The following is a 22552-nucleotide window of genomic DNA, read 5'->3' as shown; positions in this document are numbered from 1 at the left end:
TGCCGAGACCGAGGAAAGTTCCGCTGCTTTTTGCTGTGCGCGACGCTCGATGAGTTCCCGGTCAGCCGATGTCAAAAATGTCGCGTCTATCCTCGCAGCTCGATCGCGCATACTTGAAGTACTGCAGGCAGCGGTCGCAGTCGCCGCCACGCTTTCTCCGGCTGCGAGATCTGCTGCAGCAGCATTCTCTGCTGTCGTAATCACAAGCAGCGGCGTTGTTTCCTGGCGCCTTGTTGAAGTATCACCGCAATCAGCTGGTTCCGACGGCACTGTGGTCGCCGTCGCGATCGCTTGTGTTGCAGCGCCGCTTCGTCGCGGAATCCGTTGCGCTCTTCCGCCGAGATCTGCAGATATCTTCGTCGGCAGTCGCGATGATTTATGGCACTCTGAGCGCGTGTCGCCACTGGTAGAAGTTGTAGCGATCGAAGGCTGCCTTTGTGTCGGGCTGCTGCATCGCAGCGTCTGCCGGTCTCCTGTCCCGCTCGGCTCTGCCGACGTAGCCGCCGCTGGCTGCGATGACTCCTTGGGATGCACAGCACATTTTTTCCGTCGCTTGCCGAATTTGTGCAGTGTGCGGAACTTTCGAGCACGGTTCGGCATCTCGATTTCGATCGCAAAACTACAAAACTTCCGAAATGGCGGTGACAACGCGCGTGTTTGCGGCCGCGCGCGCGTGATCTACCAGTGTTGTCAGTCCCCGCGCTCCAATCACAAGCCGCTGTTCACTCACGTGACTGCTATGGACCAATGATACGGCACGGTTTTGTCGCTTGTTTTTGCCTGGTAGCGCAGACTGGCTGCAGCATTGAAGGTTCGTTCCTGGCGGGAAGGCGAGCTCAACAGAAGCTCTTTCAAACGAGACTAAGATGGCCGCGGTCCGATGAGTGGTTAGCGCGATCCGAGCAATGCAAAAGGGGGCTGTTTTCGGCGTTTTTCGTAAGCGAAACCAAGTGCTGGGATGAATAAACACGACATTTTTTGGCTCAACGTCGCGTCATTTCGAGTTCATTTTTTGCTGGCAGGTGCGGGATGATATGAAGAAAACGAAAATCACCAAACTGAAAAATCGATTTTTTTGGCGTTTTTTCGTCGCCAAGACCCGTGTCCCCCCTTAACCCTTTGAGGGTCGAATTTTTTCGCGAAATCCAGTCCAAAAACGTGTAATTTTTTTATTGCTGAAATAAATTCTTCAGGCGATTCTATTTAAGAAAAAAATTGTCTAAAATTTTTTTCCGTGACCGTAAAGTGACAAAAAAATCAGTTTTGTTGTTACATACATATGGCTTATTCGTAGTAAAATCAAGCAGAATCCTAAAAAAGAAAGCTTCACAGTTTTTTTATGAATAAAAATTATGCATTGTATTAAACATAGCTCACAAACATACAAAAATAAGCGCACCAGAGTACGTTTCCGGTTAAAAACGCTCGTGCTCTAACACTAAAACTTTTCAGTGTGTGATAATCTTTGAAACATGGCTCCCCGCGCACGCGTTTCAGATGTCGCTGCTTTATCGTCATCGGAGTCTAAACTCGTCAAAACTCCTCGTCCGACGAACTGAAATCCAATGAATCAGATCTGATTTGGCACTTCGGGAATAGTCCGCATCGAAAGAATCGCTGCTCGACTCACCGGCAGCAGTGCAACCGGCGCGCGCTTCCATAACGTAAGCGAAGTGCGTCAGTGAGCGCACGGAAGAAAACTATGGTTCTGCGCCTGTCCGGAAGCAAAACGAGTGAAAAAGCTACAGTAATACTTCGTCTTATCGCCAACAAGACGTAGTTAGTTTTTCCGAGAGCCCAAAACGGGAAACGCAATCACGGCGGCGTCGTTTGTGTAATTTAGCGCCGCACCGAAACAGATGTAATCGCGCGCCGGGGTGCAATAAATGAGAGAGTAACAAGCGGTCACCCTTTGAGAGATTAGAAACCAAACAGCCATCAGCTTTGCGGGCGCAAGAAGCGAAAACCACCCGAAGGACGAAACTGAAACGAGCCGGACCGCGTGCGCGCGTTCTGATGCGAGACTACAAGCCGCCGCGCCTCTTTGGAAAGAAAAAAAAAAGACGGAGAGACATTGGCGTATTAAAAAAATTACACGTATTCCCGATGCGTGGCAGCACATTCCAAGCAAGACAAACGGGAGAAGGCGCGCGTTTGAAACCGAACCGCGCCGCGGGCGCTCTCGGTTGCGCAAGCGATAGCCGTCGCGCGGCGCGCCATTTTGCGAAGCATAAAAAAGCCACAACGGAGAGACATCGGCGCATGAAAAAAATTCCACGTATTCCCGAAGCGTGGCAGCACATGCCAAGCAAGAGAAATTATCAAAAAACGCGCGCACTTTAAACCAGCTGCACTGCGAACGCGCTCGGATGGGCAAGCGATAGGCGGCGCGCCGTTTTGGGAAGCGAAAAAAAAATACAACGGTGAGACATCGGCGCATGAAAAAAATTCCATGTATTCCCGAAGTGTGGAAGCACAGGCCAAACAAAAGAAATGATCGAAAAAGGCGCGCGTTTTAAAAATAACGCTATGCCGTACATGTACGACGAAAACCCTTTGGTACCAGGAAGCTTCTGCCGTACATGTACGGCGAAAACCCTGAAGGGGTTAAAAGCGTGCAGTAGGCTTAAAGTAGCGCTACGCCACATGCGTGCCCGAGCAGATAGCTGAAGATATTCACTGTGATAAGGTTGTCGGCGATAAGTCATACCGGCGCGATTGTCGGTGGCTGCCACCTCTCCGTTTTTTCCAGATGCTTACCCGCAAAGCGCAATTGCGCGGAAGTCAGAATCATTGACTGACCTATCTCCGCACTTCTCGAAAAGACGGAAAACCTTGGGCGGCACACTGTGGCGTCGGGAAGTTCAGCAGCACAATAAACTTTTATTTTTTATAGCGCAATGTTATCCCGGTATGCACAAACCAATAGGCGTAGGACAAACCACTACAGCTTTACCGGTCAGCAAATGCATTAAGCTCTATGAGATTCAGTCAGGGATTCGTTGCAACTGCGTTTTAACCATTAGTACGTTTAAAGCAGGTATGTATTAACGAGGTTCGACTGTGCTGGCAAACAAGTGTTGCAGAAAATTAGTTTGAAGTGCTTCAGGCTTCTTCATCCATCATACCCAGACATTGAGAGTCCATACTTTTGATGTGGCAGTGCAATGGCCATGCTTGTGACATCACAGCAAACAAACTGCTGTTGAGGAAGCAAGCAGAACAGCTAGCCAAGGTATCCGGGCACAATGATGTTACTCTCAGCAATGAACGGCTGGAATGTTTTACGGGTGACGTGGGTACGAAAAGTTCTTTGTTTTTTAGTCGATATGAACTACACTGTCTTGACCAGTTTCTTCATGCGATTTCAAATCTGTAATTAGAGTTTTAATAGCTGCACTAGTTTCAAAAAATACTTAGTGCCTGCTTTTTTACGGGGCTTTTTGGCAATTTCGGCTTACTAAAACCAAAATGTAAGAGCATGGCCCCAATGCCATGGTCATGCTGCAGGGGGTGATGCCACTTTTATTCATATGAGAGCACTGTGTAGGTAAGAAAAACAATAAACACTCACTGTTGATTATTTTTCTTATTCACTCTCATTAATATTTAACTGATTTGCAAAATGGTGCAAGAGTAATACAAATAGCATCATGCCCCAGATCATTTCAATACGGGTAAAATGATACCAAATTTGTCATTTTTACTCAAAAACAATATGGAAAAAACCCCCATAAGGCCGAGTGCATTGAGCAAGAGCATCAGATGAGAAAAAACGCGCTTGAAGTTTAAGAAAACTGTAACATTTGTGTAAATGCAGCTACAGCACTACTACTTATCTTGTTTGACAGCTTCGTTCTTCACGAAAATAACCAGCGTCGGCCGTGCAAGAGGTGTCCAAAGTGCACGACAAGCTTTGCTGACGCAGCAATCATGTGACACGATGGGATTTCACGTGCTTGAAATTGGGAGAGCATGCACACAGAACTATAAACGGATCTGAACAGACTACGCAGTGCGCCGATTTGCAAATGGTAACCACGCCGCTGTCCCTGTGCAGCAGTCGCCAGAACGTCGCTAAAATGGGTTCTGGACCCATTCTTAATACGACCAAAGAAACTTGACGTGGGTTAGTGCAAGTGTTTGCACGTGGCAGACCAAGAATGGCAACAGCAAGCCACCGTGCCACTAGTCTGAATGGCGATGCGCCTGTGTATATATAAACAAAAGCAGCCTAAACAGCAACAAGGTGGCAATGACAAAGACCGGCGCATGAAACTGCTTCCAGTGCCCCCGCAATGCAGTGTTGTGGTACATTATGCAATTTAAGTGGAAAGCAGGACATGTGCTGGCACTTTAGAGTGTGCTGACCTTGCATGAGCTGAAAATGTGTGGGGAAATGTCCCGCCAATTTTCGTTGTTGCGAGACGGCAGCTTGGCAACATTTCATTGTCGAGAAATGCGAGATGCTTTGAATCCTGTGGGCATCCGCCAGGGACAGGAAAATATTTTGTTGTTGGGACAATTTCACAGTTGCAAGATTTCGTTATTGTGGGTTTTGACTGCAGTACTCGTGCTCGACGGCTTGAAAATCCACCTTTTCACCATCAACAGCGGCTGCTATTTCAGATATTGCAAGGCTTTGGACAAAACGCCTCTTCTTCTTGGGATTATCGTAGTCCATTGAAACAACAGTAGACTGTATTCGTAATGCATACAAATAAAGGTAGCATGTTGACGCACACGGCAGCACTGAAATGCTCCTAAAACATCAACACCAGGCTGCAGAAATCACAACGACACGGTGCACTTACAGGCATAGGCCCTCTTGAGGCCATCAAAGAGCACCAACAGTGAGGGCACCACCTGGGGTGCCATCTCTGAGAGTGCCTGTGGTCGTGACCGCTGGCTGATCAGCGTGCAGAGCCCCAGCACGCACATCTTGCGGTCGTGCAGCCTGCAGCATGTGAAAGAACAAAAGAAGGGGAATGGATCAAGGGCTCGTTTCTTTAGTTAGACACTGAGTAATGAAGCAATATCACAAGGATGGCATGGGGGATATTGCTTGTAGTTTTTAGCAGTAATGCGGAAATTAGTGCATAAATGGACCGGAATTAAAGTGGACAAAAAAGAAGTTGCCGCCGGACCTACAGCCTTCGCATGACACGTCGTAGAGCATCCACTTTAATTCCTTTACGTTTGTGTCATGTAGAACAGTTCAAAGACTGTCCCCCATGTCTTCCTTGGTTGTATCTGCAGCATGTGAGTGGGACGAGTTGCGTTTGCTCAATCTGGTCCGGCCTTCCAAACAACTGACAGCGGAGAAAACCAAAGTTTCCGAAAATGCAAATACTAAATCTTACAAAGGGATGAACAGCAAACCAATAGGCCTGTACACAAATCCTTTCTGGTTTGAAGGCGGTAATGGTTGGATGCTGCTGTCAACTGTCCACAATCAAACCATACTTGTCTAGCAATGTTGTTGAATGCCATCTACTCTTTGCTCTGCTCACCCCATGAAGTACTCAATGTTGCCTAGCCACATCTTGACAAAGTGGTCCAGTAGGTTCTCCTGTGTGTCTGGCCTCTGGATCTTGCTTAGTGTCTCAAAGAGAAGCACAGGGTTGTAGTAGAGGGCTGCTATGACAACCTGCAACAACACAATGTCAGAAGCCGAATCAAAACATACTAGTGGCTATTCACTCAACAAAACTGAGAAAGTAGGTACTGCTGCAGGTCTATCATGTACTAATACCAATACACTAAAATCTCGGTGATACAAATCTCACGGAGGAGTGAAAATATACGTGTCACCCAAATTTCCTATCACCAGAAAACTAGCAAATTCTATTTTCAAACGACGATATACGCACAAAGCATTTACTGCCATCGAAAGAACTCGCATATTCTTCCTGGGACACACACGAACGGATCAATAAGGGATGGTGCAGCTGGCTGCCGCAAATACGTGCATCAAAGCTTCACTTGAGGCCAATTGAAAGATAAGTGCCGAAGTCACCCTAGTCATAAGCGATTAACAGGGACACCAAAACACTTTATGCCTTTTTAAAACTTCATTGCCTTTAATCTACCACAACGCTAGCCGTGTACCTTCGCAGCTGGACAGTTGCTATCGGTGATTGCGTCGATAGCGATCGTGGTGTCATGCGCAGTGGTTGCGGCAAACAATGTAGTTCCTTTTCTGAAGCCATGTGTGCTCGCCATGCACGTGCCTTCAAAACTAAAGGTCACTGCTGTCTATGACAGTGTCTAACGTGGTTTAGTCTGCAGCGGTTGTGGCAAGCAGCATCGTTTTAACTCTGTGAGTGTTGGATGCACACATACTTTCGGAGTTTCATCGTCGCCATACATCATCTTGTAAATACAGTTAAACCTCGTTATAACGAAATTGAAGGGCCGCCGCGATTTGCTCGTTATAACCAATATTTCGTTATAGCCGCAGCGGGCATTTACTGCAAATATTATGCGCTGTACTTACTGAAAACAAATAGCGGGCGAAATAGCATCTCGCCGCACGCTGGTACGCAACAAAATAACTGCATTCCGCAAATAAAAAGGAAAAGTCACACACCTATTTTATTGCACTTCAAAATACACAGCTCGCATTTCAAACAGCCGAAGCTGCAAAGAAGTCCGTAAAATTTCAAACAGCCGTAGCTGCAAAGAAGTCCGTAATTGGACGTTGCTGCATCTTCCTGATGCGAACGATGGCTCGCTCAGCTGCGGCTGCAATGTTCATGCCATCTTCGCCGCCCTCGTGAGCGCCGTAGTAGCGGCGCAGTACGTCCACCGCGTCTAATGCCTTTGACGCTGTCGGCACGTTGGACGCTTTTGGCACGCTGTCGGCACGTTCGTCGGCAGAATCATCGTTGCTGGTCTCATCCGGATCATTGACAGCGCGCACAATGTCGTCATCCAGGAGCTGTTCCGTTGCCACCACTTCCGAGTCCGCACTCACATAGTCGCAAAACGACTCGCTGTCAGGCACGACACTGGCATCACGAAGTGCCGTCCATGATGCTGCGACTTCGTCTGATGTGGCGAAACCGTCTGGCGTAGCGGGCTCGTCTAATAATGGCTCATCGCTGGCGTCTGGTGCGGCGGCAAATGAGGCACGTCGAAAGCAATTTGCGATCGTGGTCGCCGTCACATTCATCCACGCCGCTTGAAGCATTTCGAGTGCAGCGTACAAGTCAACATCGGTGTCCCGCTTCATCCTCATGTTGAGCAGGAGCCTGTCGATCAGGCGCTTGCGGTAACCTGCCTTCAGCGACATAATCACGCCTTGGTCAAGCGGCTGTATTTTTGCTGTGCAGTTGGCAGGTAGGAACAGCAGCTCGATGTTTTTGAGCGCGGCAGCGGTGTGGTGGGCGGTGCAGTTATCTAGAACAAGGCACACTTTGCGGTTCGCCTTTGCCAGCTTCTCGTCCCATTCGCAAGGCCATTTTGCAAAAATCTCCCTGGTCATCCAGGCTTTGCGATTGGCCGTGTACTTGACTGGGAGCTGCCTCTTCCCCTTAAAGCAGCGGGGGGATGTGCTTTTGCCAATTACGAAAATTGGCAGCTTCTCAGAACCAGTCATGTTTGCACAAAGTAGCGCAGTGATCCGCAGCTTACTTTGTTTGCCGCCATGACACGGCTCACCTTTGAGGGCTAAAGTCTTGTGCGGCAACATCTTGAAAAAGAGAGCGGTTTCGTCCGCGTTAAAAATGTCCTCCGCTCTGTATCTTTCTAGCAGCCGCACAATGTTTTCTTTCGCCCACTTTGTAGCCTCTGCTTTGTCGACAGATTGCGATTCGCCGCAGACCACTCTCCCGACAATGTCATGGCGCTCCTTGAAGCGTTGTAGCCAACCCGAACTTGCTACGAAGTTGTCATAGCCCATGATGCAGGCGAAGTCTCTTGCTTTTGTTTGTAGCAAGGCGCCGCTCACCGGCAGATTCACGGCCCGCGTGTCCAAAAACCATTTAAAAACGGCCCTTTCGACCGCTTCAAAGGCAGGAGCCCTCATCCTTTTAGCGCTTCCTTTCACGCCACGTGCAACAGCGTCGATGATGGACTGCTGCTTGCTTAAGATGGTGGACAGTGTACTCGTCGATACGTCAAAGTCTCTCGCCACTTTGCTTTTCTTAGTCCCCGATTCGACGGCTTTTATCATAGCCGCCTTCTGATCTAGCGTTATACGCTTTCGCTTCCCGCCTGGCGCATTCATGTTGCTGGAATCACGAGCGCAGCACGATAAAAGCACGACAAAGGCACTGCGGAAGCACTAAAGAAAAACACGCACGCAAAAACAACGCGGCTCACGTCGGCGAGTGACAACACTTGCAGTGGTTGCAGCGGTTGCAGGCGCGTCGCGGCCTTGCGCACCGAGGCGCCGAGGCAACCGAGGGGAAAGTGGGAACGGGCTCGCGGGCGCAGAGAGAGAGAGATTGTGAAGAGGAAGGGGCGCTCTTTTCTGCAGCCCTTTAGGGAGCGCGACTGACTCAGCGCCATGAGGAAGGAGAGAGGGGGAATATAAAGAAGACAGAAAAGAAAAGGGGGCGAGATGTTCGCGGAGTTGCCGAGTCCTCGGCTGTCGGCGGTAGCAAAGCGGATACCAAGCGGCGCACGTGCAACGCCCTCTCCTCCAGAAACGGCGTGCGCATGGCGCGCAGTCAGCTTTGCGCGCCTTGCTGGAGGATGCGCGCGGGAGTTTTGAACTGCTAAATAGTTGTCGCGTTGCGCACCATCTCAAATTCGCGTTGTGCACTGTCGTGACATCGGCTCAAAATTTTATTTCCTAACAAAATTTGTTCGTTATATCCCATAACAGGCAAATTTTACCTCGCTAAAACGAGGTTTTTAATACATTGGTTTCTATGGGGACTTTCAAGGGGAATTACGATTTGCTCGTTATATCCATTATTTCGTTATAGCCCGTCTCGTTATAACGAGGTTTAACTGTAGCGACTGCAGCTTCGTCCTCAGTGGTTGTGGCAAACAATAAGCACACTTATGACGGTGTGCACTGGCTGTACGCGTACTTTCAAAGCATGCTGCTCTCAGCCTCGTTATCACCTGTAGCTACGTGGAAAAGTGCTCGAAACATTTGAATTTTGGCCTATTGGAGGCAATGGAATTAAGTACGGGAAATTTACAAATTCATATCAGAACAAAATTCGTATCAGCCGGGTTTGTATCACTGAGATTCTACTGTACTGAGGTTTAGATGTATTTTGTTTATGCAACCACTGCGCACACGTCAACGAGTGCTCTTAAGGGGGGACGTGGGTTCTAAAATTTTTTTTTTTACTTTTGGCTCAATCTCAACTAAATTTCACTAAGGTAGTTTTTTATGCTGATTTCAAATGTGTAATTTGTTTCTTGATAGCTCGAGTGGTTCTGGAAATATTAAGGTTTTAATTTTAATTAATTGCCTATCTCTTACGGGACTTTTTGGCAATTTCACCTTAGAAAAATGAAAAAGTAAATGCATAACCCCAATGCTGAAGACTTGCTGTAGGGGGTGATGCTATTTTTTTCCATTTGAAGGCATTTTATAGGCAAGAGAATGGACAAACACTTATAATGAATATTTTACTCTAGTTTCCTCTCATAATTATCTTTAATTGTAATTCTGAGAGTGGTTCTAGAGAAATGAAAATAGCATTACCCCCTGGATCACTTGAAGACGAATAAAATGATACCAACTTGGTCACTCTCACTCAAATACAACATAGGAAAAACACCCGTAAGGCTGAGTGAAATGTGCAAAAACAACGAACTGAGAAAAACGCATTTGAAGTTTCCAGCAACTGTAACTTTTGCTAAAGTGAAGCTACAGCAAAATAAATGACACCGTTTTGTAGCTCTATATTATACGATAATGGACATGCTAAATGTATGACTGTACCCTCCCAAAATATTTGTCACAGCTTGTTCCAAAACTATGACATGGTCTTTGACGCAGCAAGAGAAGAAGGTTTTTTTACTTTTTGGTTATTCCAGTGAGTTGCAAGTGAAAGGAATGCACAAAAATTAAACAATAATGTTGCCCTCGCATATACAATACACCTACACAATGTAAAGGTTAAAAACACACAATATTTATTTTACAAGAAATTGTCATCATTTGCATGAGGAGAGTTCTACAGCAGGCCGGGGCTGTAAGCAGGGTCCCTTGCTGGCTTGTGACGCTGCGCAAGTCTTGTCTTTGCTGTGTTGCTGTCGAGATGCGCTCGCTGTGATTTTTGCAGCCTCGTTTTGTCTTTTTCAAGGCTGCGACGAACCAGGTTGTAGCCTGCGCTGTAGCCCAGCTTCTCGGCAATTTCTACGTTGCTCTTCGTTACACCTTGGTTAAAACGGCTGACGGCTTCTGCAACAGCCCTCTCAATGCTCCGCAAGGATGCATGCTGGATTTTAGGGGCCTGCTGCCAAATCACAGAGTGCAGGCTTTCACTGGGGTTTTGAGTGATCCCATCACTGCACCTTTCCAGGAGCGCTCCGTCACTCAGCCGCCTGAACACAGGCTCCAGTGCCTCGCTCACAAAATCAGGCAAGCTTTCTTTGTGTGGTGGGGGCTTCTCATTCTTTGCCACAGCTCTTTGGTACTTGCACCATGAGTCTGGGCCTTCAGGGCAGAGGTCATGCTTCGGTGCTTCATCGGTAGATGACATGTGCTTCAGAGTTGCAAGCACAGCTCTCTGCATTCCTGGAACGTCGTTCCGGTGGCTTCTCAAAGCGTAACCGTAGTAAGAGGTGATCTTCTTGATTTTTTGTTGTGTGAGCCTGCCCTTGCCACCTAGCGAGCCACCTTGAGCTTTTTTTTTTCTACAAGTGCACGTAATGCAGCACCCATACGCTTGTGCACTTGATTAATGCAGTCCTTTTTGGCTACCTTGATGTAACCGTAGACTTCATTTTCTGTAAGCGCGTGAAAAGTTCTGCTGTCACCATCTGACAGCATGGTCGTGTATCGAAGCTTGTGCTTCTCAAGTGACCGCCCAAACAAGCGTAGCGCTGCCTCCACTTCCATCTGGCCAGCGTTGCAGTCGACATTCTTCTGGCACAGAGGAGCGTGCTGGATGAGCCAGGCAGAACGTCCTGCCTCTCCTTCCTTGGGTCCTGTGGTGCAAGCCAGGCAAAAGTTCGATAGTACGATGTGGTCTATAACGAGACCACTATACATTTCTATAATGCAGCCAACGCATATATGTGACTTATGTCCGCGCGTGAGCCAAGTGCCGTCATATATAACGTCGACGTTGCCGGGCGCGTTGCCGAACTCTGCATAGAGCTCTTTGACGCGAGCGTTGCTCGCGTCTTCGCACTCGGCAGCTGTCGCACTGCAGGCTTCCTTCATTAACGTCATGTGGCTTTGGTCATTAAGGGTAACTGACTGGATTCCAAGAGATGGCAAACGCGTGAGGGGGAGACAGAAAATTAGGTGGGTAGATGAGATTAAGAAGTTTGCAGGTATTACGTGGCAGCAGAAAGCACAGGACCGGGTTGATTGGCGGAACATGGGAGAGGCCTTTGCCCTGCAGTGGGCGTAGACAGGCTGATGATGATGATGATGATGATGGCTTTGGTAGGTCTTGTGGTGGAGCCCTCGATGCGAAATGTTCATCACGGCGAAGAAGTCCGACAAAGCCGTTGCCCCCTTGCCGATGCTATTGATGGCCTTCATGGCACGCAAATTCACTTCAAATGGCCTTATTTTGAAGTCTGTCTCGTCGACTACACGTGGAGACGAAAACCGCTCTTCGCGAAAGTTGCAACTGCTGCACGTGACAACGAGCTTTGAACACAGCCCATACTCTTTCTTGCCCTTCGAAAAAGTCACGCTTTTTTCACCGCACTCGGGGCAGGCGAAAAGCCGCAATAACGAGTCTATCACCGCCAGGTCAATAATGCAAAATTCTGTCCCGTTTTCTTTTCCGTCATCCTCCAGATCAACATCTAGTAGCTTGAACTTGCGTTCCGTCGCGCACTGCGATGCGAGGGATGCCTTCAAGCTCACCGCATTCCTGGCGCACTGAGCAGACTCGTCCACGGAATAAAATGTCGTGTCAATGCGGTCTTGGATGTTGCTGGAAGTGCCAGATGATCCGACGACGTAACAATCCGAGGAGGTGCTGCAGCTGAGCCCCGGAGAGTGCACCGTTTCGGACACAACAGGTGCCCGCGGCTGCGCGCCGTCATCGGAATGCATCACTTCGGCCGCATCGGGCGAACTCGGCCGCACCCGCACGTTGTCGGCTTTCTTCTGCGGCGCGTTCCACGGACGCCTTCGTTTCTTGCCGTATGCTTGGCGCGTCTTCTTCTTTAGACGAGCGTCTCCAGTCATATCGGCAAAAGACGGAAAGTCGTTGCGTCGGTCGCGTAGCACGAGCGAGGAGCAGACGGATACACGCGCGAGACGGGAGCCGGCGGCCGACAAACAACAAACAGGAAAAAAAAATCGCAGGCAACCTTGGCCGCATCAGCCAATGGGAAGCGAGAGACGGGGGGCTCGCCTGGCGCGCGCCCACTCTGGCCAATGAGCGGTCGAGAAGGGGGCTTCGGAAAAGGGGCGAGGGCAGCCGTTCCGTCCATGCGACGCCATTTTGAAGGGTGGCAAAATGCGCACAAAGAAAACAGCTTCCAAAGGAGCTCAAGATGGCGGCGATCGGCCGGCTGCTTCGCCGGCGGCGCGCGCGCGAAGTTCGAACAAATGTTACCTTTCGCGGAGCGTTTCGCGACTCCCGTGGCGACTTTAGAACCAATTTTAACCCATTTACTGATCGAATTTAGCGTTCACAATTTGAGAACACGTGCGTATAGGTATAAAAATTCTAAAAATCGCATTTTCGAAAAATCGACCTTTTGGCCATTTTTCACCATTCTAGAACCCGCGTCCCCCCTTAAACAAAAAAAAAAAAGTGCTTGTTTTGCTCACCTGCTGGCATAAGACCTGCAGACCAATGGCCGAACCAGCTTCTGCTAGTGTCCTGATTGCCAGTTCCACAAACGAGGGTATGCACTGCACACAGGAGAAATAGTCAATGACTGAGCGAATACAGACTCATAGTTCTAAGTGCTAGTTTTAGCTCCACTAATAGCACCAAATGGGCCTTCCAATTTGGTGCACTGGGAAGAAAATAAAGCACCCCTAAATTCTTGTGCAATGTCACAACTCCTAAACACTGGCCAACATATGTTGCAAAGGAGAAAAAGAAACTTAGTAAACGATAGTACGCATTAACCAGCAAGTACAAATTTGCAACTCCTGATGCGCACTGTGGCCGCCAACAAAGAAATACAGTCAACGTCCGATTTTTCGGACTCCCTAGGAACCGCGAAATCATCCGAAAAATGGGGCAGTCCGAAAAAATGAATTCATGCTTTTTTATTCTGCTCAAGTGGTCAAATAGCCGCAACCACGTCCGAAATAGCTTTAATGCCTCCCAGTACACTTATCAGGGATTTTGGTGCGCGCCCAGGCTCTCGCGAATACATACGGTACTTGCCGCGAACCCCACTTAACTACGTGCCAACTGCCACTTGCAAATTTGCGTCTCGTGATGAGCGCCGCTGATACCAGCAAAGTGCAGAATAGATTACGGCTCTCTTGCATGGAACTCTTGGAAACGACGACTCATCCAGCTTTCCCCTATGCACATGCGCATGTAAGCAGACGCACACACATCGCCGAATCTCCGCCGATACGCAGCATTTGCTGCTGTGGGAAGCCGATTGTTTCTAGTTGTGTACAGCTTATCGCGAACTAAGCTGACGCCGTCACTACACTGTTGCTGTACTGTACGCACGCATTTGTCATGAGATGAAAGGGTTCGTGATGCCCACTCCGGTCCTGGCCGCATATGGGTGTGGCAATGGCGAGCTGGTTTCGTTCGCACAGGCCTGTGCGGCGCACTTAGCGGTCTCGCACAAAGAGGCAGCATGAATGGCAGCATGGCGCGTTTGGGTTCTCGCCTATTAAATTCGTGCAGTACGTGTACAACTGCGCTAGGGCACATGCACTACCTGAAGATGCTTATGTAAGGGTCGTCAGAGATTAAGCCACACCGGCGTGTTTGCCATCTGCCGCCATGACGCCTCCGTGCATTTCCGATGCTTATTCGTAAAGACATCGCCACATGGCGCCGTGATAGCGGCCCCTTTGAATTTCTAGTCTGTTCACCCCATAACACTTCGGCATTGCAGCAAAGCTGACTTTCGGACTCTGCTACTGCCGCAAACAGGTTGACTCACGAAATCGTTGGTTCGAACCTATGAGATGATAGAGGCGGCATAGGTGGGGGCTTCAATTAATGCCTTCAGACCTGCAATTTGGGCAAAAAGTCCGAAAAATCGGATGCCGAAGAGTTTCCGCGAATTGAATTTCGGACGTTCTTATACATTGACGTCTATGACGTTGGTGACAGTGCCGCGAAAGCGTCCGAATTTTTGAGCATGTCCGGAAAATCGGGCATTCGAAAAATTGGCAGTTGCCTGTAAATACAGTGCCACAGAAAATATTGCCTCAGGTACCCCCCACAATGCCTTTTCATTCTTTTTGTCAGAGTACAGGAAATGTGCTGGCTTTCTCGCATGAGTGTCAGAGAGCGCTCGGTGGCAACACCAAGGAGCATTTCTAAACTAGTATTGCAGGGATACACAGCGACTGACATAGCGGCAAAATGCACAGTATCTGCATTCTGCATTACATGTTTACCGCGATCGGCCACTAAGTGAAAACTGACACAGTTTCATTGAAAACGACACGGCCACGTGGAGCCGATTGTCCCTGGCTAGTTGCGTGCAGCATGTTGCCTGCTCAGCTCATGCACTCACGGCCGGGCTGCTTGCTGTACCGTATGCGCACGTTTGCGTGTTCTTCGTACCCACTCCGCTCGAGACTGTGCACAGATGCGGCGATTAGCTAGTCGGGTTATCGCAGCTACGAAGAACTACCTGCAGGCGATGTGCATTCAGCGTCTCCGCAACGCTCCAGCGGTCCTGGCAGCTGACGGAGGCACGTTTGGGAGGCCACCTAATAAAAGCGTGTAGCATAGTTACAACAGCGCTACGTTTGCTTTACCGTACATCGCTTGGCGTAACAGTGTCAATGCAGCAAAGTTTCTCGGCGCCCGCAACCCACGATGCTCCAACGGAGCAATAATAAACTCTCCAGCCACTTATACAGTAAAAGCTCGCTAATTCGGATTTCTAGGGACCAGAAAAAATGTCCGAATTAACCGAATGTCCGAATTATCGAATGGTCGAAATAAACACAATAAATGCAAGAGTTTTTTCAACATACCTTTACTTTACAAAGTAATCGCGGATGCGTGTCTGTTTTTGAGCAGAAATTCGCGAGGACACAATTTTTCTGAGCCCTTCAAGGTGCTCAGCTCGCATGCTGTCTGCAGTGCCAAAACAAAGTTCTTCAAGGACGACGAGGGCCTCCCCGACTTCCCTCACAGTGCGAGGAGGCCCGTGTGGCTCATGGTGTGGCTGCTCCTCTTCAGGCTCTTCGTTCTCGAATTCGTTGCCATGCATCGCTTCCTTGACGATTTGCTCATCAGTCCGACAGCCGGCAGTGGCAACGCCATCATCAATGCCGATATAATCCTCTAGTGTCACTGCATCAGGCATAACACTTCCGAAATCCTGCCCATCGTCGGCACCGCCGTCCGGCGACACTTCGGCATCGCTGGAGTCGGGTACAACAAAGCCACTGTGCCTGAAACAGTTGGCAATGGCGTGCGCAGGCGTGTTCTGCCACACATACGCAAGAATGCTAACTGCGCTCAGGAGACTCACGTCGTATTGTTTGCCGACGTCATGACACAGGAGCAACTTCTTGTCGGCAGAGCCCATTTTTCAGGGCACGCAACATTTCTACTTTGGTGGTGAAGTCCTTCGATTCGTACTTGGGCCGCTTCGCCGGCGTTGCCAACGGCGGAGAGTGCGTTCACACGAAAAGTCAGCACAAAAGCACCAGCAACAATCAAGCTAAACGAGCCGTACTGAATCGTTCCTCGATAAAACGACGTTCAACGATGCAGCACACCAACGGGAACAAAGCAATAAAATGGCACCGCCAACAACACACACGAAGAAAAGGCGTTCAACCAGTCTCAAGTGAAGTCAACTCGACAATTGATGTCCATGGCAATGCTGCGTTTGAGCTTCACTTCTGTTGCGAATTGTTCTTTTTTCGTTTTCGAGCCTCACCAGCGGCCCGAAAGTCGCCGAATTATCCGATTTGCGGTCAAATCTGTCCGAAATAACGAGCGCCCAGTCTCATAGAGTGATGCATACATTTACAGGGACCAGATGACGTGTCCGAATTAATCGATTTTCCGAATTAACGAGCTTTTACTGTAGTCCAAAGTTGCTAAAGTTAAACCTTAAGGAACTATAAACTGACCAGACGTTTCAGGACCTATTCAGTGCGTTATCGCATTATAATGACTGTGCATTATCGTGCAAGGTTTATTCAGCAGCACATGCGATGCCGAGCAGTTTAATTTCAACTCTGTTCGTAGGCCGCGCGAGTGCCTTCAGAACTGCGTAGGCGCTATGAACGCGTATTCACTGGCCATGGTTTCGTCCACAGCCGGATGCGGCAATCACCAGCTTCGTTTTGACTTCCATCAATGTGCCCGCGATGTCACAAAGCTAAAACGTGGTGGAAGCACCTGAAGCTGAAGAGCTTCAGCCGCGGTAGGCATGCTGGCATAAAACTGGCTTACTTCACTGGGATGGACGAATGATCCCATGCTGGCTATTTTTCCGGTGAGAAAATGATCGTCACATGCATCTGGTGGTGTTGGTGGTGGCGGTATATAATAAGGGATGGGTTCAGAGCTCGTTTCGCCTTAAGACACAGGGGTCTTGAGCTGCGGTCAGATAGTGAGTGAAGTCGCGAATGATGAGAATTGGGCCTTTTACACTGCTCTTATGCGAAATAAGTACTGGATTTACGTGTTCACCAAGAAAACGAAAATGCATTGATGTAATAGACACTAGTTAATTATTTTCTTGGTACTTTCAATAATTTGGCATTCGGTTAATACGGACATCTTTTCCGTTCCCGTGACATCCGAATTAATGACCTTTTACTGCAATTTGTTTTTAGCGCTTGCAAAACTGTTTCCGCCGTCGCATTAGCGTAGACTCATCATCGTCGTTATTAGTCGGAGGAGATCGCGCAGTTTGTGGTGGGGCTCGTTGCGCTGGTTGTGTTGTGTGTGGTTTCTTCCACACCTACAACAGTTAGTGCCAAACGAATCGAATACGTTGATTACATTTTTGTGGATGACCCTGTTCTCAGCTCTGCAGTTCTATCCGTCGACTAGCTTGTTGCCGAGTGGGCCAATACGTTTACCAGTGACGAAGTTCAAGGGTTGGTTGAGCAGGGGTCATTTTCTTCGACGATTGCTCTCGAGGGTACTTTCGCGAGGCGTCTGACCGTCTACAACGAGCCACGGTGGTCCGACACTACGCCAACAGTGCTACATTATCACTCGGAGATGCCGACACATCCGGTGGCAATCTCGCGGATGTATTGCCGTAAGTGAACGCATGCAAGGTGTCAGCCGTGGTAGCACTATACTTTTCGTGCTACCCGGGCACGAGTAAACGCACCACGTAACATTTTACGGGTTCTTCAAGTGTAAGCACTGAAATAAAATTCTGTATCACTAAATATTTGTTCGTTTTCGGATTTTGCGTTTCCCGGCCTGTTCACGTTCCTTCTCATGGTCCCTTCAAAAACGTATAAGCAAGTTTCTACTGTACTTGCACACATTTTTGATATTCGTTCACCCCGAATACTTCAAAATAACGGAAATTTTAAATTCGAGTGGAAGCGAATTTCGATTACCATACTATTCGTTCGAATATTCGAAGCGCTCGAATATTCGCACAAGCCTAGTATTAATGAGGTTTGACTGTAGCTTGGACAGTGACCGTCACAATGTATGCGCCCCACTTGCACGCGTGATGCGCCAGTGGTCACACGATCTGCAGATGCAGGGCCAACGGCCTTGATGTGTACATTTTTTCACACAGCAAATGCACACTGTGCACTGGCAATCGTGTGCATGCAGGGCAAGCCAAGAATAGTGGCCGCTTCAATGCAAGCACAGTTGGATGCCACATGATCTGCCAGTGACACACGCAAGGGACAGCATCCAAATCTTCCCTGAGAAAAGCATATGCATTTTTCACTCCAGCAGCTTGTCCCAATTTTAATGTTGAGTTCAGGGGCATTGAATGAGACATGGCATGAATACAAAAATAAAGATCACTTAAATAACAGATAAAGAACTCGCACAACTATTGCTAGACCAGCAGAATCATGAAAAGTAGGGGTGTGCGAACATTCGAAATTTCGAATATTTTTTTGAATAGTGTTTGCTATTCGATTCGATTCGCACTGGAATTTTACTATTCGAACTTCCCAAAAACAAATACAGTCAACATCCAATTGAAAGTGACCCCTTCAGATTTTCAATATGCTACACCTCATACACAGCGGTATTGCGGCAAAGCTGCCTTTCAAGCTCCGTTATGGTTGAACTTTGCCAAGGGTGATTCCACGTAAGATCGAACAAACGATGGCTCGTCGACCTCTCAAATTTATCTCAAAATTTTATATATTATTGCCTGATGAGTGGAAAGAAGAGATCCGCAATTTGTTTTGCCGCCAAAAATTTTTTCGAACCACAGGAAATCAATAATGACGAAGAGGTGGAGTGGAGCGCTCATCCGCTCTGCTGTTTTGGCCAACTTTCGTTATGAATTGCAGAAAATATATTAAAGTTAGGTAGCTGAAATTTATTTACATAAATATATGCATGTTTTTGCTTCTGCTCAGGCATTTTTAGTTTTTATGTGTAGTATAGATGTTTTTATAAAAAACCTCAAAAATGGCCCAATCGGCAAAATTTTCTTTACTTTGAAGGTCTTTATCTCAAAAAAGCCTTGTAGCAGAGGTACAAAACTTTTGCATTACGTTTTTCGCATGCGTATCTACCAAACTGCCAAATCTTGTATATATATAACTTTTCAGTAAAGAGATATGATCGGGCTAAGTTCAAGAAAACACCGAACAATGAAAACTTCTGACGACAATTAAAAAAAAAAACCCATTTTTTAAATTTCTTAAACTTTGTCCACTTATTCTCCTCCACATCAGCTTTCACAATCATTAAAAACATGTTGCATAATGTCGTTGCACTAATAGTTACGGCCCCTCCAATGAGACCCTTAGGCAGGGATGGGCAATTCCGACTTCTTGCCCAGCAAGTGTATAAAATGCAGGCAGGATTGAATTTCTTTTTATTAAAAGGTCAGCAGGTACCTAAAAAGGTGTCGCCGGCACTGAAGACGTTAATTTTGAAATTATTTGGTCACTGCAGCAGCCACGAGCGCGGAGCTACCGAGTAGGCGCGCGCACCCGAGATGCTCGTTGTAAGAGACGGCGCAGTGAGAGCTCGTTCTCGCGTCCTCAGACCGATTGAGTTCGAAACAGCAACACCTCTCGGGTGACTTGAATGCACGTGCACCGGTAGTCGCAGTGATCTGGTTAATTGCGTCGATTTCTTTTTCAGGGGGCATAAGAATGTCACGTTAAACTGTGCGTTCCGTGAAGATCTTTCATTGCAGTGGCAGCAAAAGCACGCGTAGCACAAGTAGTCCGTCTCACTGACAGTCACTGATCTTTCGGGCGTTAAACGTTCCTTCAAAGCATTTATGTCTAGGTCGGTAACTCTGCGAAATTTTGGCTTCTTTGCTATAATTAAAGGAGTACTGACACGATTTTGAGACATCGCAAAAGGGACCTTTTTTGCTTCGTTGGTATGCAGTGTCCACGCTGTCCACACACTGGAGTCTGAGAACACGTATAAAATATTTTAATTTGACTTTGAAGTTTTCGTCGCTGAGCATTTGCAAGCCAGGCACACTGCAAGGACATTATCCCGACAAGTCAAGACAGTTCCTCCGAGTTCGCGAGTTCTGCGTCCTGCATGCAGCCTAAATCGTAGAAATCACTGTCAGGGTCACTGGACGACAACTCACTCATCGTTGTCTATTGCACCACGAGCAGATGACGGACTTCCCGCTAGTACGTCGCGAATTTCTGTATCTCCGTGACGTCACACTGCTATGAAGCGACACTGAGAAGCCACCCCCTCGATATCGAAACTGAAAGTGTCTCTTTAAGGTGGCGCTAATTAAACTATATAGGATGCATTCCCAGGCACCACAATAGTCGTTTTAAGTTTCTCGACACCAGTATTTTTATTTAGAGCTACAATCCGAAATTTTTTTAAATTCGTGTCAGTACTCCTTTAAGCTTCTTGTGCTTCGAAAGGTGGTCTCCACAATAGACTCATTCAGAGCTATACTTTCTTGTCATGAGACGCACAGGAGGAGTAGAGTAAGAGCAAAGCACAAGAACTATCCGCGCCGAATGAAGTGTGAACAGCGCACCGAACGCGCGGCCAGTTCACGCCGTCTGCTGCCGACATCTAATATAGACAAGCGCATCCGGTTACCGATAGTTTTGCTTTTCTTTCCTTTGGCAATCCATATTTTGCTTTGCCACTGGAGCGCCACGTTCATGCTTTCCACTGATCGCAACTGGCGCAGTGCAGTTTCTGTGGCAGCAGCGTGCGTGAAGCGAGCGCTCATAGCTCCCTTATAGAGTTTTCACCTTGCTTCCATCTCCGCCGTGTTATCAGCGCCTAGCTGAGATGCGAACAGAGGGCGGATAGAATAGCGAAGCTCCAGTGCACGTGCGTTCAAGTCACCCGAGAGGTGTTGCTGTTTCGAACTCAATCGGTCTGAGGACGTGAGAACGAGCTCTCACTGCGCCGTCTCTTACAACGAGCATCTCGGGTGCGCGCGCCTACTCGGTAGCTCCGCGCTCGTGGCTGCTGCAGTGACCAAATAATTTCAAAATTAACGTCTTCAGTGCCGGCGACACCTTTTTAGGTACCTGCTGACCTTTTAATAAAAAGAAATTCAATCCTGCCTGCATTTTATACACTTGCTGGGCAAGAAGTCGGAATTGCCCATCCTTGCCTAAGGGTCTCATTGGAGGGGCCGTAACTATTAGTGCAACGACATTATGCAACATGTTTTTAATGATTGTGAAAGCTGATGTGGAGGAGAATAAGTGGACAAAGTTTAAGAAATTTAAAAAATGGTTTTTTTTTTTAATTGTTGTCAGAAATTTTCATTGTTCGGTGTTTTCTTGAACTTAGCCCGATCATATCTCTTTAGTGAAAAGGTATATAAATACAAAATTTGGCAGTTTGGTAGATACGCATGCGAAGAACATAATGCGAAATTTTTGTACCTCTGCTACAAGGCTTTTTTGAGATAAAGACCTTCAAAGTAAAGAAAATTTTGCCGATTGGGCCATTTTCGAGGTTTTTTATAAAAGCATCTACACTACACATAAAAATTAAAAATACCTGAGCCGAAGCAAAAACATGCGTATATTTAGGTAAATAAATTTCAGCTACCTAACTTTAATATATTTTGTGCAATTCATAACGAAAGTTGGCCAAAACAGCAGAGCGGATGAGCGCTCCACTCCACCTCTTCGTCATTATTGATTTCCTGTGGTTCAAAAAAATTTTTGGCGGCAAAACAAATTGCGGATCTCTTCTTTCCACTCATCAGGCAATAATACATAAAATTTTGAAATAAATTTGAGAGGTCGACCAGCCATCGTTTGTTCGATCTTACGTGGAATCACCCCCAAAAGACAGTCAACGTCCGATTGGAAGTAGTCCCTAGATTTTCAATACGCTTCACCTCATCACACCCCGGTATTGTGGCAAAGCTGCCTTTCAAGCTTCGTTACGGTCGAACTTTGCCAAGAGACAGTCAACGTCCGATTGGAAGTGGTCCCTATACAGTCAAATCTCGTTACAACGAACACCACATTAACGAACATTTCAAATTAACGAACTTTTAAGAAATCCCGTGCCGACTGCTTATAGTTTCAATGTAAAAATATTTCACTACTACGAACTCCAGAATAACGAACATTTCAGAATAACGATCGTTATTTCATTCCCGTGTAATCTTAACAACACCTCAGTACTACGAACTTATATCCCGAAATGCGAGGATTCTTAGATTTCAATGTAGCAGACGACGCAGCGTGAAGAGCGGACGCCCTCCCGCAAAAACCTGAGATGGCGCGGGAGGAGAAAGACGCGGGCGGAGAACGTTTTTTTTTTTTTCCTGCGTTGCGGAGGTGGCGACAGCGCATCAGGTTTTGTAAAGGCCCAACCGCATGCATTGCACGCGACTTTCGAGCGAAGGCGACTGCGACAAACGGGCTCCGTCGCGCTGTCGTAGCGACGGGAGCACCCACATGTTCGCGACAAAATGTCACGGTTGCTCAATTGAAAACTATTGCGTGCACGCAGGCAAATTACGAAAAAGAATTACAGCGTATGCCAAATTTATTATTGTCTTGTTTGAGATAAGGATGCCATAAAAGCGTTTCGTGACTTTTTTTTTTTTG

At 47.6% G+C, this 22552-nt stretch overlaps 1 protein-coding gene across 2 annotated transcripts in view; it reads right to left on the bottom strand.

Annotated features, from left to right (window-relative positions):
- The window catches only part of LOC119384046 (importin-7), a 179212-nt gene that overhangs the window by 30323 nt on the left and 126337 nt on the right, over positions 1-22552 (bottom strand). For both annotated transcript variants that reach the window (XM_049412744.1, XM_037652336.2), the window contains exons 14-16: positions 12944-13027; positions 5514-5650; positions 4815-4957 (exon numbers count right to left, since the gene is read on the bottom strand). In XM_049412744.1, coding sequence (XP_049268701.1) covers positions 4815-4957; positions 5514-5650; positions 12944-13027 — 364 coding nt within the window. The remainder of the gene's footprint in view (positions 1-4814; positions 4958-5513; positions 5651-12943; positions 13028-22552) is intronic.

The sequence above is a fragment of the Rhipicephalus sanguineus genome, chromosome 2 (assembly GCF_013339695.2).
Source record: "Rhipicephalus sanguineus isolate Rsan-2018 chromosome 2, BIME_Rsan_1.4, whole genome shotgun sequence".
In the NCBI taxonomy this organism is placed as follows: Eukaryota; Metazoa; Arthropoda; class Arachnida; order Ixodida; family Ixodidae; genus Rhipicephalus; species Rhipicephalus sanguineus.
The sequence above is the reverse complement of the archived record's forward strand: the minus strand, read 5'-3'. Positions and strand labels throughout refer to the sequence as shown.